This window comes from Pleurodeles waltl, chromosome 3_2 (genome assembly GCF_031143425.1).
Source record: "Pleurodeles waltl isolate 20211129_DDA chromosome 3_2, aPleWal1.hap1.20221129, whole genome shotgun sequence".
In the NCBI taxonomy this organism is placed as follows: domain Eukaryota; kingdom Metazoa; phylum Chordata; class Amphibia; order Caudata; family Salamandridae; genus Pleurodeles; species Pleurodeles waltl.
Window position 1 is genome coordinate 102,845,838 of NC_090441.1, and position 27,867 is coordinate 102,873,704.

General features: G+C 46.2%; 1 protein-coding gene across 1 annotated transcript in view; it reads left to right on the forward strand.

Moving 5' to 3' along the window:
- Positions 1 to 27,867, forward strand: part of LOC138286353 (uncharacterized) — a 1,286,679-nt gene that overhangs the window by 1,037,579 nt on the left and 221,233 nt on the right. The window contains exons 89-90 of the mRNA XM_069226509.1: positions 9,486 to 9,670; positions 13,482 to 13,659. Of these exons, the coding sequence (XP_069082610.1) occupies positions 9,486 to 9,670; positions 13,482 to 13,659 (363 nt within the window). The remainder of the gene's footprint in view (positions 1 to 9,485; positions 9,671 to 13,481; positions 13,660 to 27,867) is intronic.

Consider the following 27,867-nt stretch of genomic DNA (forward strand, 5'->3'; position numbering starts at 1 on the left):
GCCGCCACAAGCCCCCACGTCCCTTTACCCTCCCGTGAGCAACCCCGCAGTGGATGCTACCAGACCCTCCACTACCCTTCCCCAAGAACACCAGTACATAACCGCTGTGCCCTGGGCTCTTCACAATGCAAGTAAACACAGATTCTGCATAATTAAATGCATAGATCGCTTGCCCTGTCTCTGACCGCTTACTGAATGTTATCTGTAATGGTTGGGTTTTTTATCCCAATGCATTCAGTTTGAATGATATTTGCTACATACCTTTCTGATGGTCAGAGACCAGAGCTTGATGATCTGTCCATTGACATAAACTGTGACTGATTAAGGTGCACAATTGATTGTTTAACTGTAATGTGAAAATCTCCTAAAAGGTGGGTTTGAAGTGCGGACACACAGCAACAAATGGGGGGGTGACACCTATACCCGAGATGCTCTTTCCCTAACTGCCTAGTCAGCTCAGCTACAGCAGCATTAGAATGCTCATTTTAATATAATTGGGGAAGAAGGACATCACACAGCACCTTATTGTGTGTAAAAGGCCACTTTATTGGAGACAGATGCACTTACAAACCATAAAAAACCCTTGGCCTATCGCCTCACAAAACTAAAACCTCACTATACAACGAGTTATCCTATCTTTTCTCCCCCTTCCCCTAGCCTCTCCCCTCCCTTTCCTTTAACTACATGGCCTCTTAATACCCCTTACATTGTAATGATTCCCTGCTGAATCCGATTGCCATGTTAATAGTCTCCTGCTGCTCCCTACCCCTTGAACGTGCAACTCCCCAAAAACCCCTAATGCCCACCTGTTCCTGTCTGAGTTGTCCTGCTGTCATCCAGTCCTTTCCCACCTGACAATGTCTTGTCGGCACTGCCGTTCTTCCCTGTTCTCATAGTCCTGCGAACTGTCTCAGTTCCTGCCACCAGAAAAAGGAGGTTTCTCCTTTTTCTGCCCCCCCAAACCTCCTCAAGGTATGCGTTTGTCCCACTGTCCAACAATACCTTTACCTCTCACACAACATTGCTTTCAGAACCTCCTTCACTTGGAGCAGGTACAACTCCATGCCCATGAAGGACAGGTGTACGCCATCATCCCTGAAAAATTCCCGATCCTCAAAACGAAGGTCCACATGCTCCAAAAATGTGATACCATGCATCGCACAGAAGGATTTAATTTCCTTGTTAATCTTCCAGCGAGCCCTCTCTATAGCCCCTGGCTTTTGCGCACCCCTACATATTCTACGCGGCACAAAGGCAGTCCATACCAAGTGTTATCCATACCACTGTTGACGAATTTCTAATAAGTCCGCCTTCATACCCTAGAGCACATCCAACCCTGTCCTCTTAACTAAATCATTCTCCCCTAAGTGTAATATTAGGACATCAGGGCAAAAACTACACCCCTTTTGCATTTGTAAAGTCACTAACAATTGTCCCCACTGCATCCCTCCTTTACCAACCCAGCGAACCTTATATCTTTCCCTGTCGAAACCCAAGTTGTCACCAATTGCTGTCCGTCCCGCTTGCCTTTGGGCCCACTTGACAAATGAGTGTCCGACGACCCATATGGACAGGAACTGCATCTCGGACCCAACACCGAACCTGCAGCAGGAGAAAAACATGTTACCTCCTGTGAGAAAACAGGGCTGATTGCAGAGGCCCCCTATCTTTTTGCCCCCATTTTCCACTTTATGCTGGTGTTTTCCTGACTCTGATGGTGCCCTGGGTACTGCTAACCAGTCCCAGGGCCTGTGCTCTGTGTAAAATCGATATGCAAATTAGGCTAATTATAATTGGCTAAGTTAACCTACCTATAAGTCCCTAGTATATGGTAGGGCATGTAGGTTTAGGGACCACAGCATAGGTGGTGCACACCTAGGTGCACTGCTGAGGTGCCCAGTGTCATTTTAAAGGCAGGCCTGCCTTGCTGGCTGCTTTTAAATTAAAGTTATATGCAAATTCGACTTTGGAATTAAAAGTAGTTCCAAAGTCTTAAACTACCTTATTTTTACATATAAGTCACCCCTAAGGTGTGCCGTATGTGCCCCTAGGGCTGGGTGCCATGTAACTATAAGCAGGGACTTTATAAAAATAGATTTATAAACCCTGGTGAGGTAAAAACAGCCAAATTCGTTTTTCCCTCATTGAAGTAAATGGCCTTCATAGGCTAGAATGGGGAGACTTTATTTTAAATTTTAAAGTCTCCTTAAATGTTGCATACCAAGAATTTGGTATCAAATTAATTGTTGTAATAAATCCCACAACTTCCAGTTGTGGGATTTAATATAACTTGTTCAGGTAAAGAGTTTTAGACTTTACCTAAAAAGTTGCCAATTTCAGTCCTGCATTGTTTTTGCTGCTGTGCTCTGATTGGCCAGCCTGCAGCAGCTTAGTCAAGCTCCCTTGATGAGGTGTGAAGTGGCCTGGCTTCACACAAAGGAATGTGCTTAGGGGAGAGAATCTCCCCTCAGCAGATGCTGAGGCAGGAAGGGGGAGGGCTGCCAAACTGGTCTTCAAAGGCAGAGAAGGACATTTGGAGCAACCAGCAACACCCCCACATCCTGCAACCTCAGACAGCTAGGTGCCCCCTTGATTAGATTAGGAGAGGGCAGGAGAGGGGTGTGTTTATGATTTTTAGCCACACCAGTGGGTGGGCTCAGCCAGATGTAACCTCCAAAAATCAGATTCAGCCATGTTGGATTTTTAGAGAATGTTGCCCACTGGGATGGATTTTTGCCACACTTCCCAGGAAGTGGTCATCACAGGGGGACGACCCTGTACCTGATTGGAGAACCAAGACCCCCCTGCTTTTCACCCAGGAGCAAGGATAAAACTGGCAGACCTGCACCCACACCTCAGATCCCTGCCAGATTTCAAGAAGAAAAGAACTAAAGGAGAAGAAGGACTGCCCTGCTGGACCCCTGGCCTGCACCTGGAACCTGCACTCAGAAGGACTGCACCAGCTGCACACTTGGGCTTCACCACAAGAAGGACTTTGCCTGGCTTCAACTGGTTCAAGGAGGGACTCCCTGTTTGCTACAGGTGAAAAATTGCTATCCAGAGTCCCCCTGCACCAACTCCTGAAAAGTGACCAGCTGACCACTGTCCAGTGGCCAAAAAGGAGTTTGCGCCAGGTGCATTCTGGGAGTTGAAGTCCGCACCCCCAAGGACCATCACAGAACTACTGGACCCTTGGGGTGAGCTGTGGACCCCAAAAGAACCTTAAAAGAACATCTGGGTGAAGCCCCAGAAGTTTGGAGAAGATTTGAGAATTTTTGTAAAAAAGCCCCATAGAGGGACCGACCCGCCGCGGAAATTCTAGCCGGCTTGCCTCAACCGCGACCCGGCCTGACTTGGTGGTTCGTCCCGGTAAAGAAAAATCTCCGAAAAAGAGACTAAGTCCGAAGGTAAAAAGTTGACCGGGACCTCCCAGCCATCGTATCCGAGAAGGGCTCCACGGACGTCGGATCAAGATCCAGGTTTGCCCCGGTCGAAGGATTTTCACCTAAAAAAAACGACTAAGTCCGAAAGTAAAAATCTCCACCGAGGAATCCAGCATCGCGTATCCGGACAAGGGCTCCAGGAGGTCGGATTCGACTGGCAGGTTCGTCCCGCTGAAGAAAATCTTCAAAATAAAGACTATGTCAGAAGGTAACTTTTTAACCGAGGCCTCCCGCGACCGGTAGCCGAGCAGGGCTCCATCTCGGTCAGCCTGAAAGTTTGACTTTGCCCCGGTCGAGGTGCAACCAGATGACCCGATTGGCGCTTTTTGTTTCTAAGCGCTAGAAAAGTAATAATTCTTTAATAATTCATATCTCCGGTTCCCTTTATTCGATTTTATTCGTTTTTGTGTCATTTTAAAGATAAAAATATAAACTATTTTTATAAATTGGTTTTGGATTTTTAAACTGTTTCCTGTGTTTTATTTAATTACTGTTTTGTGATATTTGAATGCTTTACACACTGTCTCCTAAGTTAAGCCTTGACGCTCGTTGCCAAGCTACCAAGGGTTGAGCTGGGGTTAATTTACTGAGACCTAACTGGACCTAAGTGGAGGTTAGTGGCTTGTTGCTAGGTGTAGGTACCTACCTGCCCTTACCAATAACCCATTTTCCAACACCTCCCTATTTCCGAGACGCCAGAGCCCCCTCGTCTGACATAGCGCTTGTAAGCCTCTGACTTCCATCTCCCCAGACGCATTAGCCGCTGGAACCCCATCCCCTATATCCTACTTCCATCGCTATGTCTATCCGAAACGAGTGTGTACTAAACTGAGATGTGTCCTTCCCCGCATACCTCAAACCTGCTCGCAGCAATGCTAAAAGCTGATGTGCAGATACCCTTGCTCCATTCCTATACCGGAAAACTTCTTCCCCAGCAGAAAATCCCCTCTCCTTCAGTTCCCTGCCCAGCCGAACAGGACGTATCTCAGCCACAGGGTATGTCGCCATCACCACCTGTACTCCCCGCCCCTGCTGATCCGTCTTTGAGCTATGAATCCCCTGTGTCATTATCGTACCCCTGAATACCATGTCGCCCCACTTCAACCCTGATTTTTTCCCAGAACCCAGGAGCCCCGATACCCTAAATGCCCCCCAAAAAACATCCATGACATTAACGTCCTGAAAAGAAGGCTTTCCGCTACATCATAGCAGACGCCCCCAATAGCCTGCATAATTTCCTTGAGCAATTCCAATGTCAGTGGCTGCCTCGCTGCTCCTCGCTTCCCTTCTTCCTTTGCCCAGCCCTCCAATATCCACTGGCCCAGGACTCCTGCTGATGGTGAGTACCCCCAGAAAAACTTCCCCAGGAAAGCAACGCCCGCTAATTTTCCTGCGATGGTGATTCGTGACTGACGCCTCTCCACCAACGTCATAATAAAACGCACTACATCTTCCAACCTTCCCTTCTCATCTGGTCGCCAATGAGCTCCCAACCACCTGAACTCCCATCAAGCCCGGACGTACTCTTGTTGTGTAGATGGGGCCAAAGAATTCACCACCAACCGGAGCATCCTCTCTCTCCCACTGTCCATAAAGCTACTGGCATCTGTGTCCTGGACAAGGGCATCCGCAATCTCATTGTTCACTCCTGGCACATGCCTAGCCTTAAATTGAATATCGCGGCGCAAACAGTGGAGCAATTGGCGTTTCCCGAGCCAATTGCCTGTTGACTACCCGTACCACCGCCAGGTTGTCAACTCTGAAGAGCACTTTCTGATGTTTGAGTAGTTGTCCCCATATGCACACCGCGACCACTAAAGGAAACAACCCCAGGAACGCGATGCTCCGCCCCCTCCCCCCCTTTGGTCCAAGTCGCCGGCCAAGTTTCCGCACAATATCTCCCTTGCCAGTGCAGCCCAAAGCCAGAACCTCCTGCAGCATCGGAAAATATCTGCACATCCCATTCATATGCCTGCCATAACCGCAGGGGAATCCCATTGAATTGTTTCAAAAACACACACCACATTCTCAAGTCCTCCTTTGCTCCCACCCGAAGCCGAAGATGATGATGCGGTAACTGCTGCCCCGCCAGAGCGAGCCCCAAGCGCCTACAGAAGACCCTTGCAGCTCTCACTACCCTACAAGCAAAATTAAGATGTCCCAACAATTCCTGAACATCTCTAACTGTGACCTTATTCCGTCGTACCATGTCTGTGATCGTGCCAGTCATCGTCATTTTCTTAATAAGCAACCGTGCACCATCAATGTTGTGTCTAGCTCTATACCTAAAAAAAAGTCAAGGCTGTGCAGGGCGCTACTTTCTTTTCAGGGGCACATTCAGATCCCCCACGATGTCCTGAAACTGCTGAAGGATGACCGCACCATGGTCTGATTCCGCCAGCGCAACAAAAGAGAAATCGTCCAAATAATGCATCACTGCCTTAAGTCCCGTTATGAAGGAAAAGATCCATTGCAGACTAAAACACTCAATAAGGAGCATGAAATAGAACAGCCCATGGATAGTGCTTTGTCAACATACCATTGACCCTGAAATTGAATGCCTAACAATTCAAAATCTTCCGGACTGACCAGAAGGAGACGAAAAGCAGACTTTATGTCCGTCTTAGCCATCAGCGCCCGTTCCCCGAATGTCTCCACCATGTCAATCGCTACGTCCACTGACGCATAGGACACTTTCGTCAGTTCCTCCGGTATAAAGTCATTGACAGACGACCCCTCCGTCCAAGACAAATGGTGAATGAGTCGAAATTGACCTGGCTCTTTTTTGGGAACTACTCCAATGGGAGACACTATGAGATTATCTAGCGGGCAATCTGAATAAGAGCCTTCCATCCGACCCTCAGCCACTTCTTTATCTCGCGTCTGCTGTACAATTGCCTCCCTTCCTTTGACACATTTTAAATTGTCAGCCCACTGCTGCAGGCGCGGACCCTTGTAAACCAGTTGAAAACCGTCAGAAAAACCCTGTAACAACACCTGTGCAGCTTCCCGGTCGTCATAACGTTCAAGCCAAAAACGCAACCTGTCGAACCTAACTGAAGTACAAGCTTTTTCCTATAGGACCCTGTCCGCCTCTGTATTTGCTGCCACCTTGGCTCCCTGAACTGTTCCCGCCTAAAGATTGGCCCTGCCCTGATCCTGTCACCCCTTGGTTCGCCGAAGCGTAACAGTGGATAACTGCATGTCTACCTGCACAGCGGGAGCATTCATGCCGGAACTTTCAATACTCACAGGTGCACAAGCCCTTGTTATAGTCCCAGCATGCCCCCGACTTAGCAGGACCTGTACCTCCTGATCCCAATGTGCCTTTTGCGTTTGCTCCCACACCACCCTGGGTGGGGCGCTTTGGAAAGGGCCGATATGTAATGGGCAGTCCGCTAGCCGTAAAGACTGTTTTGCCAAATTTTGAAGGGCCCACTGTATGCTGCCACAGGTCTGCGTCAATTTCCACCCATTGAACATCCTCATCTGCTGCCCACCTCGCCTGGAATTCCTCATCATATTGAACCCAGGCGTATCCCCCCATAATTCAGCTGAGCTTTACGGATAACGTCCATATATTTTAGGAGCGCGACAGCCCTCTCCAGAAACGCTCACAATAAACACTGGCATAAATTAAAAAGGCAGCCGTCCAATTTTCAATATTAACCAGCACCTTTGGCCTCATGGCCATCTCGTACTCCTCTTCCTTTGAACCTCCTTTAGACCGCACCTCCCTGTGTAGTAACTTTAGCATCTCCACACACTCACCTCTCAGATCTTTTCTTTAGTAGCTAACATTAAATGTGCCCCCAGTGGCTTTGCCATACCTATGTACAGACGTTTTTTGCCTTTTTCTCCCCCTTTCTCCGTACATGCTTTCACCTTTTGCTACCCACGCTCTCGAAAAGAACCAGTACCCTGCTCCCCGGCCTCGTCCGGCCCGACCCCAACATCCGCCACGTAAACCCCTTTGTGCAGCCGCTCCTTTACTGTGTCTACCTTTGCCTCCACCGCCACAGAAACAACTGTGTTAAGTGCAGCAGCGCCCCTCTTACCTGGCGCCAAGAACCGGGGCCGCTCCCAAGCCATTCGCCTCATTGCTAAAGCTCCTCAGCTCTCCACTGCCACTGTCTGAAACGACTGAGGAACATCGTTAGACATCCCCCCGGCGCACCACCAATCATCCTCTAGTTCCTCCTGAAGCTCCCCTTCTTCCATACTGTCCTCATCATAGTCGAGCTCCTCCATCGATTCCACACACTCACCAGGCAGGGCGCCCCCGAATCCCTTGCCCGGTCCTCCAATGCCATGCCTCCGGGGCGTACAACCATCTTACCCCGTGATGCAACAAACCTCTCCTCTTTTGTCAGGCTAGTTCGCCATTCTTCGGAGGCTGCATCGGCGGGGGCGCAATACCCGCTCCGCCTCGCGACCCCTTCCGAACAACCATAACCTCGCAGTCCTCTTCCACCAAATCTCTCCGTGATGTCATCTAGCTGGCCACTCGGACCTCGCCTTCTCTTCTTCCCGGGGTCTATGGGCCGCCCATGCCCCTCCCAGGTCCCGCTGTATGAGCTTGTCACCCTGCCGCGAAATGTCCGGAATGCCAGTTAGACCTGAGCCCACTCTACTACTATGCCACATTCCTGGCCGATAACCTGCTTTGCCTCCCGCACCATCCCCTCCTTTCAAGAATTTGCCCTCCCTAAATAACTGCCCTTCCCTGCCAACTATCAGCTCCTCCATTTTCCGCCCCCGCCCATATGTACGTCGGGGGGGCACTTTCAAAGTAGTGCCATCATCTTCAACCCCACCCTCATCCCTCTCTTCCTCATCACTCCAGTCCCACAGGAAATCTAGTTGTGAGGTAGAACCTTCCCTCATCCCCTCTGACTCCACTGCAAACCCCCCATAACTTTCCCAAGAGCTTCCATCCTGCCATTCACTGTGTGACCCAACCCCCTCCTCCCCTTGCCCTTGCAGAGTAGGAGTATTGAGTCTTTTTTCAACAGTGCAGGGCTCCTGTGGCTCCTGCCACCTCCTTACTGTCCTGCATCCCGACTCAACCCTCTCCCCTCCCTTTTTGGCCACTCAACACCATGCGAGCGCTCTGTGCGCCCCGCAAGGCCTGCCCAGTTTGGCGCCCGCCCTTATTGCACACCTATGCTCCGAGCCTCTCCCCCTGGCTCGGAGCCCAGCCCTCTGCCGCGTCGCCTCGGACATCCTCATGGGGCGGGTAGGTAAAACACCTCCCCGCCCCTTCCCCGTGTCCTTCTCCACGTTCCCCCAGTCCCTTCCCCCTCTCTGCATACTCACTGCGCTCTTCTTGGGGGGAACGCGGCGCGGAGGCGAACAGGCCAGAACAGCCGCCGCCAACCCGCTCACCGCTCATCGGGCCAGCCTCAGGGGGCCCAGAGCCTCTTCCCGCACTATATCAAGGCGGCCAGCCTCCTTTAGCAAGTGGAGCGCTTCCTGTACTTTCTTTTCCGCCGACATTCCGCTGCGCAATACGTCCAAACTGCCTCCGGTAAGCCAAACACAAATAACCTCTGCTTGTTAAACTATGCTTACCCACTTAACTCTCTGTCACCAATCCAGTAACCACAATATAACTCCACCGTAAAAACACTTTCCAACATATTAAATACAAAAACTACACTGACAAAAACTACAATAAAGCTACACTCTCTCCCGGCCACCGTGTTGCTCTAAAATGGTGGCCTATAACTAAAATGGCTCCCTTAAATATCTCTCTCCATAGCCCAAAAGCGCCCAGACGGCACCCATGGGCTGCACCACTTCCCCAGACATCCCGAGGGGGAGACCTCGTAGCTCGGCATTCCCCCCGGGACCTCCTTCCACGCCACACTAACCTTCGATTTCATTATTGAAGAGGCGATTGGGCCCAAAGCATGTGCTGTGCAAATGGTCTCACTCACTCATTCTCTCACTCTGTTGCAAGACCAGAAACAAAGTGAAAATGCGAACATTTATTTATTGAAGAAAATAATGTATGGTGTGTATTTTATTATATTGCAGCTATTTTATCAGCGCTTGAACAGGTGAAAGAGGACCTCTATGTGAAACTGAAGGCCATGCAGATGAACATTCGTGTTTTCTGCTTTGGAGTCTGCATTCTGCATGGGATTCTCCTGGTGCAGCAGGCGCTTCCTAGAACAGGGTCAACTCACCTATTGACAGTGGGTCACGTGCAGCTGAATCAGGTTTGTTTACCTCTCTGGAGTGCATACTTGCTGTTTATAACCTGCTTGCGGGGATGGAATCTAGTCATTTGAAACTAGAGTGTCTCTATCATTAAGAATCACCCTCTACCTGTTAGTAACAACGCAGTAATCTTACTAGGTGATGTACCCCAGCAAGAACAGGTGCTACAATAAGGACCCTCTTCTAATGGCAAAGTACTGCTGAAATTGAAATGGTGGTGCGGCTGATGTAAAACACGTGTTGCAACGTTATGTCAAATTTATTTGCCTGCTCTGCGGCCGCACGTACTCCACACTGGCCCCCCTTAAAAGCATCCATGCAGCATAATTCCTCATCAAGTACCCGAGAAATCATAAGCACATCACCCCTCCCAGATTGAACTCCATTGGCTTCCCATACTGGCCTGCACCATCTTCAAAACTAGATGTGCCATTTACAAAGCCATTAGGAGTAGCACCTCATTTTATGTGGCTGACAGGCTCACCATGTCCGTGGCTGTTGTTAGAAACACAGCCAGGACACCATCAAATGTGATACGAAGAAATGCAGAAAAGGATATGAAACAATATTCCCAAATCTATCAGGACTGCTCCAATATAGCTACAATTTAGGAACTATCTGAAGACACACCTCTTAAGAAATTATTTACGTCATGATGCAGTAACAGTCCACTTTCTCTCTTACAAAACATCTGCCTCTCCAACCGTACCATGACTGTCTTTCAGCCTTGTACATGCTTCTTGCCTTTTGGCTTGGTTCACCTATAGATGTATTGATATATAAGTATATAAATACCACATACAAATGCACTTACAATTCTTACAGAATAAGTGGCATCATTGATCAGAAATCTCAACTCCTCCTTACTCAAACGGAGTTCTTCTTAATTTTCTGTGTGCAATTGAAGCCACCCGCAGGGTCCAGGGCAAGTCCTGTTGGAACTGGGCAGCTGGGCTCTTCAGATAGGTGTGCTTCTTGCAGCTTTTTGTGATCATGTAGCTTAAAAGGAGGCTAGCTCACTAGCCCTTATAGTCCACTCTCCTGCCCGGGGTTCACCTGGGAGCAGGTCTAGCTCTTAGGGTCTCGCTCCAAAGGTTACAATATGTGCAGTTCTCTTTCCGTAGTCAGGGTTCAGCAGTTGCAGTCCTTCTTCTGCCTTCCTCAGGTCCAGGAGTTTTCTGAAGAAGATATTCAAGGATGCCACTTTTATGCCTGGTTTTAGCCTGTGGGTGGGGGTGACGCCCTAACCAATAGGCAAAAAGTACCCATGGGTAACCCTATCAACTTCAACACCATTTCTTGGGGGTGTTGGTCCTAACCAATCCCACTGCCCCTGCTCTGCTAAATTCCAACATCGCAGAATCTTTCTTCCCTTGGCCAGAGTTCTGGGCACACACCCAAGGCGTGTTTAGTGAAATTAGGAACTCCCCATTCAAAACCAGTTCTGGAACATGTTTTTCTCCCACTGGGATTGGTGCCACTCTGGCTACTGGGACAATAGTAGGGGTAGGCCTAGGTGTGAGTAACATCTGTCTGTGACAGGGACTGCTCGTTTGAAGCTTTTGCAGCTGGTGGCCACATCGCCGAGGCCATACAGTCAGAAAGAGGTCACACTTCCTCCCAGCCAAGGCCCTTTTGTTCCTTTTCCTCAGAGCAATTCACACTTTCCAGCAGGTTGGTATGTGACAGTTGGGTATTATCTCTGAAAGGTCTACTTTTAGGCAGGAAAATGTCATTTTTCTAAAAGTGGCATTTTCAAAATAGCAATTTAAAATCCGACTACACCATCAGATTGTATTTTAAATTCCTATTATTTTAAGTCTTTGAATCATGGTTCTAGCTATTCTTAAACTGAAGTTCTACATTATAAGGTGTTATAATGCAACCCCATGCTTTTCTATGGAAGAGCCAACCTTGCCATAGCTAATAATGGCTTTGGAGATTTTTCAATCCCAGGATATGTAAAGCTTAAATACAATGTCTGACTTACTTAAGTACCATGCACTCTGCCCTATTGGCATTAACAGCCTACTTGGGGTCGAGTCATAGGTATTAAGTAAGGTTTAGGCAAAAGTTGTATTTTGCCAGGTCGAATCTGCGGTGTTAGAACTGCACGCTCAGGCTGCAGGGGTAGACCTGAAGGCATACTTTGCTTAGTCACTTTAGTGGTGGCGCAATAGGTGCTATAGTTCACTTTTGTCGTTTAACATACGGGCCTTGGGTACACTGAGTACCATATATTGGAAACTTACAGAGGGGGTAAATATGGCAGTCTGGGATAGGCCAGTTCTACATGTTTTTATTCTGGGCACTGAAAGGCATTGTTAATAAAAAATCATCATCAGCCCAAACGTTGTGGGGTTAACCTGTAAAATAGTGACCTTTCCTTACAGGAGCAGTCTGAAAACCTCCATTTTTTTACATAACTTGCATTTTCTCTTACTCAAAAAAGATTTCTCCACTAGGGCTTCGTCAACAGGTAACAGCTTAGGTTGCACCTTTTAGTTAATTTTTTTTAAAAATAGTTTTAACATTATTTTCAATAGATGCTGACATTTCTGTGCAGCAAACCAAAACACAAACCATTGAAATGTTCCTTTAAAACAATCCTAAAATGACAATAGCCTAAAAAGCCTAATAAAGTATTATGAAAATGTATTAATAAATATATTCTTAAATGTACAATTCAAGCTTTATTTTACATGCTCTCATAGTACATTAAGTTAATGAAAAAGTGCATCTGTCACACTTGATAGAACTAAGCTGTTTTTGTTCTTGAAATGAGCCAGCCACCCATGTTATCAGTTATGGAAAACTCAATTTTTAACTAGGAATGAATGCAAATTTAAACAAAATTGTTTTATTATCATTATATTTTTCACTGACTGACTCTGAGCAGGGGGGCAACCCTCGTCTGCTATTACGGAGGAGCCGCCCCTTGGAAAGGCAAATTTCAGTGAGAAATCCAGTGTTTATCTTTGCGAAAGACTGTCAAGATTTGTAATATGGAATATATCCCAAGGAATACAGCCGACAATTCCAGTCATCTACCCATTTCATTCAGGACACTCTATAGTAATACCTACACTAGAAACTATGGGAAAATGAGGGAAAGTGTAATACACCAAAGACACTGGTTCAGAATGACACCAACAGCAGCTTCAGATCGATAATTGATAAGCAGATCGACAAATGCACAACACATGAATCTGCAGCGTTAGTAGCTTATCTCATACTTGGCTCAGGAAGAGTATAACTATCACTGGTCCTAACAGAACTTGCAACTACCACCCTTGATTCCTGGGAATAAAATGATTCAGACGGAGTAATATATCTGAGTAAATCTACTTGCATGTAAAAACCTTGTTTTGTGAATCTCACAAACGGCCAGGCAATCATAGAAAGGCCCATTAACTATAAATTGATAAGAACATAATAATATCATGGTATGCCAATTCCTACCATTTTATTGATGTGAATTATTAGGCATGTGGTTTTCAATGCCATCTCTTGGTGCACACAAACTTCTATGCTATTTGGTACAGTGTTTGCAGAATCACGGTTCCCATGGGCATATTGAAACTGATTTTCATGAAAATGTATAACAAATTTGGTAATCTCTTATAATCTTGTATTTTTAAATTCAGAGTTTCCTGAAAACGTTTGCTCAGTCCTACTGCAGATGCATGTCACTGGTAAATTAATTCAAGACATCGAAAAAATAAACTTTTGGTTTAAATGCAACTGAGACTATTACATTTGCTTAATTAATAGGTATCATGCTCACATACACATTCTTTCTTTTTTTAGGCTATTAAGGCAGTTATAGCTTTGTCTCTGAAAAAACAGACTTCAGAAGAGGATTTCCTTCAAGTTTTGAAAGATATAGTAAGCATTGTGTACACCAACCTTACCACAAGATCAGAAGATATGTGCTTTATTCAAGCTCTAACTCATGAAATCATTAACAAGTGCCAACAGCAGACTGGTAAGAAATTCACCATTCATTCTTTTAACTACTTCCACTATCATAATATCTATTAAACCAAAACAATGTTTCTTAATATTAGAGTAATTGTCATCAGCCTCTCTGTACTCTTCTCAAAAACTTCCAAAGGTGAGTGGGTTCAATAACAGGACTCTACAGTATGTGGTAGCTTCATGAGGCTTGTAGAAAGCTGGTGTTAGATCTGGCATCCTTGGTGTGACTTCCCCCGACTTTTTGCCTTCTGACCTCCTGTTGTTTAGACTTCATTTTTGCCGACTTTAGGATTCTGTGCACTTTGCCACTGCTGACCAATGCTAAAGTGGTAACATTGTCATATCCACAATTGGAATTTTTAATATATATAACTCCCTAGTAAAGTGCACGCTATGTGCCCAGGGCCTGTAAATTAAATGATGCTAGGGGGCCTCCAGCACTGATTGTGCCACCCACTACAATAGCCATTTAAACATGGCCTGCCACTGCAGAATCTGTGTGTGCAATTTAAACTGCCATTTCGACCTAAGGCCCAAACTTTCCTTTTTATTACATATAAGTCACCTCTAAGGAAGGCCCTAGTTTGCCCCCAGGGCAGGGTGCAGTGTATTTAAAAAGTTGGACATGTACGTTTAACAGGTCCAGGTAGTGAAAATAAAACTCTTAACTTTGTTTGTCAATACTCCGAGGCCTTTCTCTGCCATAGATTAACATTGGGGTTACCTTGAAGCAACCTTTAAGTGTAACCTCCAATTGGGAAAAGATAGAAATTTGGAGTTAAGTGTCCCTAGACTCTCAATTTGAAATCAGTTGGATTTTAAATTGTAAGTAAGTCTGAAAATGCCACTTTTAGAAAGTTGGCATTTTCTTACTTTAACCATTCTGTGCCTCTGCCTGTCTCTGAATATATGTCTGGGGTGGATGACAGCTGGGTTTTGTGCATGCCATGTAGACAGTGACACACAAAGGGAGCTGGAATGTGACATTTGCATCCTGATGGCCTATCGCCAGGCTGATGGGTCCTCCTGGGGTAGATGGGAGGGACACTCACACCTGACTAAGTCTGATCTTCTTCGCACTCAAAGGGCTGCATATCCCCCTGTAAAATGTCTGATGCCAGGGAAGAAAGGGCAGGGATCTTCTGATCTTCAAAGGCCTCTTTCAAGTCCCCCCACTTCTAAGGCACCAAATCAGAACTCTACTGGAACCAAGTACATTCTTCCAGGAAGAAGGACTGCTGTGCTGCCAGAAGAAACTGCCACTGTGCCGCTAACTGCATTGCTGTGTTGGCCTACTGCTTTCCTGAAGTAAGAAGAGCTATACCTGTTCTCTATAACTTTGAACACAAGGTTCTTAAAGGGCTTGTTCGCTTACCCCTGTTCGCCTGCAGTCTCTGGGACATCAAATACTTCCTGCAACTCTCCTGGCGGTGCTGAACTCTGCTGTCTGTGAGTCCAACCCTTGCCTGAGGTGCCCCCTCCAGTCCTGGGGCTCAGACATGAGTTCTGCAGCTGTTTTCTGCAAAACCCAACGCATCGACCTGAATGCGTGTGAAAAATTAGCACACTGCTCTTCTGACGCCAACACAGAGGCTACTCGACGACAGCGGATCCACAGCCTGCGTGACATTTGATGATTTCACTTTGCGCAGCTCCACAACGATGTGCCGCATTCATCTCAATGGAGTTAGACGCAGGTTCTGACCGCGAGGCTCGACGGCAATGCAGTGACCCGACTTCTTGGAAAATATTGACACATCGACTTCGTATTTGCTCCTCGATGTCAACGCTTTCTCCATCTAATGTGCTACTTCAGCGGACCCTATGTGAATTCTGTAGCCGGCCTCGCCGCCCTCTTGGTCGGCATGAACTTTGGATTTGCACCTGTTCCTTGCAGCCCCAAGAAACCTTTTGACCGCTATTGGCTTCTAAGCATTATTTTCACACTTAATCTTCACAAATTCATATCTTGACTTCTACTTATTGGAGTTTTGTCATTTTTGGCTTGCTTTACTCAGATAAAGATTTTCTGGTTGTCTAAATTTGTGTGGAGACTTTATGTGGTGTTTTCACTGTGTTACTGTAATTTAAGTGCACAAATACTTTACACATTGCCTCTGAAGTTAACCGTGACTACTCTGTACCAAGCTACCAGAGGGTGAGCACAGGTTAATTTAGAGTGTGTATCTGACTGACCCTGACTAGGATTGTTGTCCCTTCTTGGACAGGGTGCATACCTCTGCCAAATAGAGGCCCAATTTTTAACAGCTAGGCTGATTGAAAATGGCCACACACCGTTTTCTTGGACACAACTTCCATGTATCTGAGTCTTTCAAAATAATAGTTGTAACATTCTTGTGTAACCTGTTGGCCAGGCTCCTTTCTGCAATTTTATTTTTGTCAAAAAATCAAGGATCTTTGAGTTTCTTTTATCATTCAAAATGCCCTTGCCCCAACTAACATCTGCCGAGCAGGGCGATCAGCCTAAGTCTTTGTGCTCTTGCCCCCACCAGGACTAATCTCATAAATTCCTCAGTTTCCACAGAAGAAGGACCTTCTAACCTAATGCAAGCCTTCGTTAAGCCTATCCTAAAAAACATAAATTTGTATTTTGAAACTATCTAACTGCAGGTCCATCTGAGACCTACCCTGCATCGTAAAGGCCCTGAAAGCAGTGGTGACCCCTCTACCTTTCACTCAACTGAGGAAAACACATGTTAAATAATCTTTGATTGGCATTTAATCATCTTCTTGGGATTAGACTTCTTTATTTAATATTCCATATGTAGGATCTCTGGATGCATATATTCTAGCTCTTTGGAACTGATCATCAGTTTTTGTCACTATTGACTAGAAGGTGTTTCTTAATTACCTTCTCACCATGCATGCTATGTTTTATTTGGGGGGGATCGCTGTTTCGTTGTCCAGTTCTTTAACCCATAATCATTCCTAGAAAGCCAAGCTAGTTCTCTGCTTGTCCAGCATTATTACTGAAGACTGCCAGACCCCTTAAATCCATCCAGTGCACCCTGGTCCTCTGACAACTGGTGAGATGGAAAAAACATGTCCAGAAGACAAAAGATACTGAACCAATTCAGTGGCGTTCTTGAATGAATTTGATCACCAACTTACAGTTTAAAAAAAGGGTCCTGAGAATCTTAAAAGAGAGAAGCCCATTAAACATAAAATGTACCACATTTGCCTCCTACCAACCCAGTTTTCCAAAAGGAGCATGGTGCACATATCATGTAATGCTCAATCACTCCTCCTCCAGCTGCACTCATGTTGGAGCTGATTACTCCCTGGTGACATCATATCCACACATGTTTTGAAAATAAGAACCATCATGGATCATGCGACTGATGTTTGTACAGAGAATATCTCTTTGGAAATGTTTGCTACACACCATGTATCTGTTGATTCAGACATGCTGTAAAGCACCCAAAGGCAACATGTTTACCATGTCACAAAATACCTTAAAAGCTACATCAGTGCATTACAACTTAAGATTCTCAGGCCCTCATTATGAGTGTGGCGGTCTTACCTGCGCTGTCCCTGCGGTAAAGACCGCTGCATTTCCAGTTTGGCCAAAGCCAAACCACCACAACACCACCAGTACCTCAGGTGCGGTCAGACCGACGTGGCTGGCAGTGAGTTCCTCCAGGCCGGCCACATGCCTAAGACCGCCAGCTGTATTACAAGGTAGCAAACCACCATGCTTTTCGCGTCATTCGCCCGCCACGAAGACCCTGGCGGTAAGGCACCCAGCGCCAGGAATCACCATTTCTGTCGCTGGCACACGCATCCCCACACATCGCCCTCCGATAACATTCACACACACACACACACCCCCCTCCGCATACATTCTCACACACACACACACACCCTCCACAAACATTCACACACACACTCTGCATGCATTCACACACACCCTCTGCATACATTCACACACACACACGCCCTGCATACATTCACACACACACACCCTTCGCATAAATTCACACACACCCTCCACATACATTCACACACACACCCTCCACATACACTCACACACACACACACACCACCACGCATGCATATAGTTACAATGCCTACCCATTCCAAAACACACACACACACACACACTTAGTCGCACACACACACACACACCACACACATGCACCTACAACACACCCCCCCCCCTTCCGGTCGGTACACCTACCTGTCTGGGCTGCACTGCAGCCCACTTTGAGGTGGTCATCCGGAAGCGGGTAGATGTTGGCGGTTCCACCGCCAATGCCACATCGCCGTGAAAGGATCGCCATGCCATATTACTGCTTGTAATATGGCAGGCGGAGTACTTCCGGTGTGGCGGTGCTGGCATTGGAACTGCCTCTCACCTGCTGTCGGTCAGGCCGATGGTGTCGGATTTCTCCCTGTTTATGGGTGGAAATCTGTTGATGACACGTAATACGGCGGTCTTTTGGCACCCGCTTCGACGGTGGTCTTCACAAAAGACCACCAAAGTCGAAATTAGGGCCTCAGTGTCTCTTCCATAAGGACAGGAGGTGGGAAGTCCCAGTGTGCGCAACATCAGGATAATTTCGCTGACTGGGTCCAGATTTTGGAAGAGACTGTAAGAAATCTCTTTTTTCCCCTCCCAGAGTTGACTGCGCAGTCACACCGGACTCCTTCCCAAACACTCCCTTTCCTCAGACCCATTCTGGACGCAGTAGAATTTGCACCTACCCTTTGGCCCAGAGAGACAAGCACATTCAGGCCATGACCCCAATGTTTAAGCCTCAAGCCTAGGCTTAGGTGAGACTGACTCTGAGCTGCTGGGTCTGATGGCCTCCTGTATCCTTCTGATGAAACATGCCATTTGCAGGCTCTGATGTGGGATCTGAAGTCCCAGTGTGCGCAACATCCGGATAATTTCGCTGACTGGGTCCAGATTTTGGAAGAGATTGCAAGAAATCTCTTTTTTCCCCTCCCAGAGTTGACTGCGCATCACTTCTGGAGTTTAGTGGCCACCCGAGAGAAGTGGAGATCAGAGGACTATGGTCCAACCCACCTCCACATCAACTTGTTGGAGTTACGGGACATCCACTTGGCGTTGAAAGCTTTCCTGCTATCCAGAAAAGGGAGGCTGGTTCAGGTGTTCACGGACAACACCACCGCCATAAGGTACTGCAACAAGTAGGGCAGGATGGTGTTGTGGACCCTGTGCTAGGAGGCCTAGCGCCTCTAGAAATGGCCAGAACCTCAGGACATCTTCCTGGTCTTGTAACACCTGACAAGATCTGTGAACATCAGGGCAGGCAAACTCAGCCATCAATGCCTTGAGGACCACGACTGGCATCTATATCCAGAGGTGGTACAAGGTCTCTTCCAAGATTGGAAAGAACCATGGCTCAATCTATTTGCCACTGCTGAGAACACACCGTATTGACACTTCTGCCCTTTGGATCCAAAGCGGCTTTCTTTAGGAGATGTGTTTAGCTTGGAGTGGAGCTCGGGACTCCTGTATGCCTTTCTGCTGATACCACTCCTGCCTGGGTCCCCAAAAACATCAGGGCTCAGGGGCCCAAGCCATCCTAGTGGCTTCAGACTAGTCAAGCTTCCCTCGACAAAGTCTGAATATGCCTGCGGTTGGGACAAATATGTGGCTTGGTGTTCAGGCAAACGCATTGACCCAGTTTGGGCCATCTGTCAGAAGTGTTGCTGTTTGTGTTGTCCTTAACCCGACAGGGCCTGGCACTGGGTACTGTTAAGTGATTTGGTGGCTATCTCTCCTTTTTAGGGTCGAACCTGCGTTGCATGCGCTCGCGCATGCGTATTGCAGCGAGACGCTTTTGTATTTAGAAAAAGGCTCGGAGCCCTGTCAACTTCACATCAGTGTTTTTTATTGGTTCGTGGGCTTGCCTAATAAAATCTGCTTGCTTTCATTAGTCGAAGGCACGCATACGTCATGCCTTTTCTGGTGGCTAGCCCTCCTCGAGCGCAGCGACCAAGTACAGAAAACATGCGAGGTTCGCTGTTTTCCGTTTGGCTTGTGGACTTCTTTTTCTCTAATTTACGAGCACGATCTTGCTTGGCAGAAGTCGAGTGCTTTACATAGTTAATTTCACTTTTTCGGGTTATGTCCATAAATGCACTTTTGTCCGATAGGTGAAAAGTCGGGTTAGGAGTTTACAACGCGATCAGCTCTAACATGAGCAAACGCGAGACCCGTTGCATTGTAAATGCTTGTTTAAGGGTGCTGGGACAGCCTATCCTATTTAGGTCACCTGCTGGTACTTGGTTTCTTAAAGGATTGCAGCACATGTTTCTGCCTTCCCCTTTCACTAAGCCCCAATGGGACTTGAATCTGGTCCGCACTTTCTGATGGTTTCCATCTTTGAGACCATGCATTATTGTCCTCTCAGGCTTCTGACTGTCAAGATGGTCTTCTTTCTGGCCATTACATAGGTTCAGAGGGTGAGGGAACTTCATGCTCTCTTGATACACCCACTGTATGCTACTTTCTTTCAGGACAAGCTGGTTCTCCAAGCACATGCCTCCTTCTTACCCAAGATGGTGACTCCCTTCCATGTTGGTCAAGCGGTCACAATTCTGGCATTCTTTGCTCAATCTCACCCCTCAAAGGAGATGCTCCATTGTTTGGCTCCGAAGAGGGCCCTTAGTTTTTATATCGATCGTACCAAGAGCCACTCACTAGACGATCAGCTTTTCGTTGAATTCGCCAGAGCAAAGAAGGGCGAAGGTGTGTAGAAGAAAGCCATCTCTTAATTATACTCTGCATACAAATCTGCTAACTGGCGAAGAAGCAGCCTCCAGAAGACATGAGAGCTCATTCAACCAAAGCGAAAGCTGCTGCTACTGTGTTAGCACACAGATTGTCTGTACTCGACATATGCCAGGTGGCGACATGGCTATCACTCTATACGTTCATTTAAGCACTACCATTTAAATGGCCGGGTCTGTTGGAAAGCCACTTTTGCCGCTCCTTCCTGCAGGACTTTTTGAGTTAATTCAGTTCCAACCCCTTCGCTGGGAAGGTTATTGCTTTGGTATCTCTTCTAAAGCAAGGAACCTGCGTTTGGAAGTCGCTTAAAAAAAAGCAAGTTGCTTACCTTTGGTAATGCCTTTTCTGGTAGAGACTCTACCTAACTCCAGATTCCTTACCGATCCTCCTTTTCTCCCTGCTCTGTGAACTACACTTCCTCACACGGAAGGTCCTCTTAGGTCCAGCACACTGCTCACAACCTTTCTGACGTGGCTGTGCATCTGTGGGCGCAGAATTTGTCATGAAAGAAACTGATGTCAGCGCTAGGGTGGCTCCTATATAGGCACCGCCTATGTCACATCGAATACTAATGACGTTGACGCGGTCGTCAGGGCCATGTATCGGCGCTCAGAGGTACTTCTCAATAATTTTACGGATCCAATCTGACACCTGGGGAATATTATAAGCTAAGGAATCTGCGGTTAGATAGAGCCTCTACCAGAAAAGGCGCTACCGAAGGTAACTTATTCTGTAGGCCCAGATTAGAAGCTGGATAGTTAGCATTCACTTGACATGTTTATTCAACTGCAGCCATTTCCTTGTTAACTCACAATAGACAATACAAATGTATCACTGCATAGAAGCCTCTTTCTGTGCTCCTAACACGGGGTGTATGTCAAGTGAATGGCTGCTTAACAATATGCTTTGCAGATGTATTATCCTTTGGCGGTGGTGCTGTCAGTCAGTGTTTTCAAACACTTAGCTTGAAGTAGGCAGAATTGAATGTGATAGGCGCGCTCTTAGATGGAAAGCTTTTCTAAATGAAAGCACTTTACAGCATCACAACTTGACTCTGATCTTGCCTTTGAACGGTGAAGAACAAATTGCCCTTGCAAAGCCCTTGATTATTTCCTTTCTGTGTGTTTGTAAACCATGGCTTGACATGTTCAGGTTACCGCAAGAGAGCTGTGTTCATTTTAAGTATATTTTTCAATACTACTCCTCTCTCCACATTCCCCCGGGTCAGCGCCTGCAGCTATTGTATACAGATATGTTATCTGTAGGCTTGTATGTTTGGATTCTCTGCGCTATGCCATTTGGGTTTAGCTAGTGTTTGTTCTCTACGAGCGGTTCCTTGGCTCTTGATTTAACACTGCTCAGCGGTGTTAAGCGAAAATGTAGGTTTGCAAAAATAGACGCAAAAAAATGTACACTGTAAAATCTGCAGCATAAAAATGAAAAATAAAACCTACCTAATCTCGAGACTACGCACTTGCCCCGATGCGTGCTAGAGTGATGATGGAAAGTGATAATTTGCCAATAATTAAATATGTCAATCTTTTAATTCAGAAAGCAGCCGAAAAATTGCCGGTTTAGAGACAGGATAAGAATCAACGTCTGATTTTAGATCATACCTCATTGTAAGGGTCTTGAATCGGACCTCAGGGCTCCGTTGCTTTTTAGCTAGGTTATAAATATGCTTAAATTTTTTAAAAAAAGTAATATTACTTGTTCCTGCAATAGGTGGAAAATTAGGGCTGGATTTGTGAATGTGTAACGTTTCTGAATTTTTATAGGTGGATTTTGTTTTCATTTATTTTTGGAGGTAACATTTATTTTCTGTTTTTGTGGTCTGCATTTTTGAAGTTTGGTATTTTCAGAAATACCTCTGGTCAGCAGGGTGGATTACTTGGGCAATACACTGGTATTATTGTTTCTACGGATGGACAAGGGATCTCACACGAAGAGACAGAAGGATCCAGAGGATGGAGCCACGGCACCTAAAACGCAGATTCTCAATCCTCAGGTTTTTCCAGTCATGGTTTTCAAGCCAGCGAATACGTTGCTGCGGGTGACTCGAATTGCCCAAAAATATCAATCTCATAAAATGTTTATATCTGTAATTGTGCTATGTGAAACGTGTGTAAGAATACAGCCATATAGTGTCATGTCTATCTAGTGTTCTCCCATTTAAATAGTCTCATTTACCTCGCATCACGTTTTGGTTTGTATAATCTTACCTCAACCAGACACCTCATGCTGTTTAGTTTTCCAGACAGCACCTGCAGCTGATACACTTTTACGACAAGCACGCTGTAAAGCAATCGGCTTGTCCTTGAATCTAGGTCCATGCTAGAAAAGTAAAGAGATGCAGCCAGAAAAGGCAATAAACGTATCTAGAGGATGCACATACAAATTAAATCAATCAGGTTCCTCACTAAAGTTAATTTTGAGATCTCTGTTCTAGTTGTTTGCAGTGTTGTTTGCTCTGATTTCCTCCTTGAACTAGCTGGCCTGCATTTACGTTCTTAATACTTGGCTTCTTTCCAGAGAGGCCAGTATGTCGGCAGAGACTGTGATCAGGTTGTTAAAGTTGTTGATGTCTATGGCTAGGTGACCTGCAATCAGGTTGTTTTTTGTGGAGGGCAGAAGCCCAGTCCACCTCTGATATGTTGTTCCAGTGTCGGCAGTCGGGGCTTGTCAAGATAGATGTTCTGTGGTGTGGGGAATGTCGATTGAGTTCGTTTGATGGCGTGGTTGCTCCAGGGGATGTAGGTGGGTTTGTTGATCATGACGTTGAGGTAAAACCAGGGTCCAGAATGTGTCTGGCAGCATGGGTGTGGGTTCAGATGTTATAGATGAGTCTGAGGTTACTGTGGCTTTGAAATAGTGCATCTGAGTTGGAGTCAGTCATGTCTGCTGTGTGAAAATTAAGGTCTCATCAGAAGATGGAGGCACTTGTGTCAATGGTTAGCTGGGTGTCGAAGTCTGAAACGTTGCTAGTGAAGTTGACTTAGGGGTCCTGGTGGTTGGCAGACCAGAGTTCCACTCAGGGTGAATTTAGCTGTGACTTGTAGTTTGAAATTGAGATGTTCCTTGTAGTCGATGCCAGTGACTGAGTTGGTGCTGCAGCTGATGTTGTCCTTGAAAATTATGGCAATTCCTCCTCCGGATCGGTGTTGGCAGTCCTTCCTGACGATCATGTAGCTGTTTGGCATAGCTGAGGCGATTTCCGGTATTGATGCTGCGGTCAGCCATGTTTTGTACATTTACTTTCTGACATATTTTTATGCCTTGCATTCCATAACTATTCAGTAGCAAACAGAAAACATTTGAGGTGTAAATAATGGAACAAATGCAACTTTAAGACAATATTGAGTTTCACAGGGTTCATTATCTCACTTCTGCTACCTCTGCCATTTTGACCTAGTCACATCCATGCCTTTGAGTATGAATGTGCTTTTGTTGCCCTCTAAGCATTAAGCTTATTACGCTGTTGATTAGTTAAATGATATCTGTTTGACTTGGCCCTTTTTGCAGGGTTACCCCAAATATTTTGCCTTCCTCCTATTTTTCTGACCTTCTGAGCACTTTGTTACTGCTAATCAATGCTAAAGTGTGTGTGCTCTCTCTCCTCTCCTCCATATTTGATTTACTTGAAAGTCCCTTGTAAAGTGTTATATAATGTACCCATGGCCTGTAAATGAAATGCTATTGGTGGGCCTGAGGCACTGATTATGCTACCCACAGAAATAGCCTTTCAAACCTGTAGGCTCTGTGCACGCAGTTTACTGCCAGTTGGACTTGGCATTTAAACTTACTTGACAAGCCTTAAAACTTCCCTTTTACTACATATAGGTCACCCCTAAGGTAGGCCGTAGGTAGCCCTATGGGCAGGGTGCTGTGTAAGTAAAAGGTAGGACATGTATTTTTATGTTTGGCATGTCCTGGTAGTGACAAACAGCCTATTTTGTTTTGCGCTGCTTTGAGGCCTGCTCTTCTCTTAGGTTAGGATTGGGAATTCCCTTATACTCTTTTAAGTGGTAATTCCTGATCATAAAAGAGTGGCGTTTTCATGTTTGGTATGTTTAGAATGGTAATGATAAATCCTACTTACTTTTGTAGTTGAATTTTACATTACTATTTTAGAAATGCCACTTATAGAAATTGGGCATTTCTCTCTGCTTATAACTCTTTGGGCTTTGTGCATACTTTCTAGGTAGCCACAACACAGGAAAGGGCTGGGTGTGACAGGGGGTACTGATAGTCTTTCTGGGCTGGGAGAAGTGGTTCACACTTACATGTCAAAAGGTTGTGTACTGCCCTCACACAAAGAGCTGATTTACCCTTAGGGATCGTCTGGAGCCAGGGCTGGGCTGTAAGGAATTGTGCACTTCTGAGGGTTCCTTTGAAGTCGGCCATCATCAAAGACATTTTTGAGTATCAGTACTGGGTCTGTGACCTCATGTTTTTAGACACTGCGTGGCACTTGTAACCTGACGCTGCTAGCTGTACATGCAGCACATTGCCATAGGACTGCTCCGCTGCAGGAGGAACCACCATTAAGACTCCCTGCTTTGTTGTGCTGGCCTGCTGCCTGTTGGGCTGCTGGAGGAGCTGTCACTTTGCCACGGACCTTTATGCGCTGGCCTGCCTGCCTTCTCCTGACCTTATGCCCCGGTGTTCTCCAAGGGCATGTTGACGTGCCCCCTGTTTTTGAGGGTTCAGGGCTATCATAAAATGCACTTACACACCACTGCTATAGGGCTCTGCTGCCTGTGAGTTTCACAGCATTGTGCTCTAAAGTGGGAGCAATGATTGCCTGTTGTAGAGTGTTACTTCTGCTCCAAAAGTCAGCGAGTGCTGAGCACTTCTTCATTCGCCCCCAGTGACCGGCAAATGCACTCTAGCCTGCGGTGCTGGGCTGAGTGCCTGGGTTAAGAGCTGCTTCCCACCGTAGGATGAGGCCACCCCAGTGCCCTATCAAAGCTGTGTTGCCCGGCAGCCAAGGGTGGGTCAAGCCTATGTGGCTCGTGTTGACATCCCCGCCCCTGGATCCAGCGCAAGTGACACACAGTCCAGGCTACGCATTTGAGGCCGATGGCCTCTTCTCATGCTGGCCTCTTCTCATGCCCTGAGGCATTCTCCACCAGCACAACACCATCACCTGTGTCAAGGGAGACTCCTGTGGCACCTAAGAGGTACCGTCTTGAAGACAGCGCTGCAGGAAGGATGCAGCCAGCAGCCCCTTTACATTGCTGTACGCAGGGGACCCAGGGATGTCTCCCTGCTATCCTCTGCAGTGTGTGGGTGAGTCCCCTCACCCCTGGAGGGCCGTACCTTAGGGGACACTTGAACTGCTGTAGTCTTCCAGGGTGAGACCTCAACAGAGGCCCCCGCTTTGTTGATTTAGGGACATTATGGTGAATTACTGTATTACCAGTACAAGGTGTGCAGGTTCCGAATGCCTTGTGTGGGGAAGTTTAATGACCATATAATGTTTACTAGGTATGCAGGTGCGCTGCACCCTATACGATTCTGGTGAGATTTTGTGATTGAAGTATATATGGTGATATTTGATAATTCCTGTGATTTTCCCTACCTTAAACTAGCATTACATGCCCTGATGTTATGATGTAGGTCTTTGTGATTCTTGTAGTGGCCAAGATAATAAGGACTATCTCAGTATTTGTATAATATGCACAGTATTTATGATTCATGTCGTTTTGGTCTGGTTTTATGTACAATATACTACATATATTTTTATATAATTCTGTGTTGAGTCTCTTTCGAGGTGTATTCATTGTGTTACTGTGTGGGTGTGTTCCACAAATGATTTATACATTGCCTCTAATGATAAGCCTTCCTGCTCTGTGCCAAACTACCAGAGGTTGAGCACAGGTTATCTTTGGTGTATAACTTACTGGCTTAGGTGCATATCCTAGCCAATCAGAACCTCCATTTCAAACAATAGCAGTTTGTTCACTCTTTGTAACTATGGCATGGACATCCTTATTGCAAAGGTTTGAAATTGAATTGTAAACAAATGGATATTAGTTGTGAGGATTTAAGTCCTTTCCAATCTTGACTGGTTAAGCACACACTAGAGCTGGGCAGAACTACTAGTAGTTATGGCACAGAACAGACAGCTTCATTTAGAAATATATGTTAAACATTTAATATTATCAAACAATTAAAAAATGAAAACACAGCACAATAAGAACCTCACAGACAATTTCTAACAAATGCATTAATTACATAAAAGAAAGACTGCAGAATGACAAAAATCCAGTAAGTGAAACTAGACATACATTTTTAGTCTTAGGGTAACAAGTGCCAAGAAAAAGTAAAGTGTAAATCAGATGTCACTGTTAGTTGTTGACTAGGATTTAGGCATGAAGTCAGGCCAGATGTGATGGAGTGGGGGTTGGATACTGTTGGAAAATGGGTTATTGGTAGGGCAGGTAGGTACCTACACCTAGCAACAAGCCACAAACCTCCACAAAAGTACAGTTAGGTCTCAGTAAATTAATCCCAGCTCTACCCTTGGTAGCTTGGCATCGAGCGTCAAGGCTTAACTTAGGAGACAAAGTGTAAAGCATTCAGATATCACAAAACAGTAATTAAATAAAACACAGGAAACAGTTTAAAAATCCAAAACCAATTTATAAAAATAGCTTATATTTTTATCTTTAAAATGACACAAAAACGATTAAAATCGGTTCAGGGGAACCGGAGATATGAATTTTTAAAGTATTATTATTTTCTAGCGCTTAGAAACAAAAAGCGCCAATCGGGTCATCTGGTTGCACCAGGACCGGGGCAAAGTCAAACTTTCAGGCCGACCGCGATGGAGCCCTGCTCGGCTACAGGTCGCGGGAGGCCTCGGTTAAAAAGTTACCTTCTGACTTAGTCTTTATTTTGAAGTTTTTCTTCACCGGGACGAACCTGCCAGTTGGATCCGACCTCCTGGAGCCCTTGTCCGGATACGCGAAGTCGGTTTCCTCGGTGGTGATTTTTACCTTCGGACTTAGTCGTTTTTTCGAGATGAAAATCCTTCGACCGGGGTAAACCTGGATCTTGATCCGACGTCCGTGGAGCCCTTCTCGGATACGATGGCTGGAAGGTCCCGGTCAACTTTTTACGTTCGGACTTAGTCTCTTTTTCGGATGTTTTTCTTGACCGGGACGAACCACGAAGTCAGGCCGGGTCGCGGTTGAGGCAAGCCGGCTAGAATTTCCGCGTCGAGTCGGTCACTTTATGGAGCTTTTTTCTAAAATTTCTCCAATCTTTTCCAAACTTCTGGGGCTTCACCCAGATGTTCTTTTAAGGTTCTTTTGGGGTCCACAGCTCACCCCAAGGGTCCAGAAGTTCTGTGATGGTCCTTGGGAAGTGCGGACTTCAACTCCCAGAGTGCACCTGGCGCAAACTCCTTTTTGGCCACTG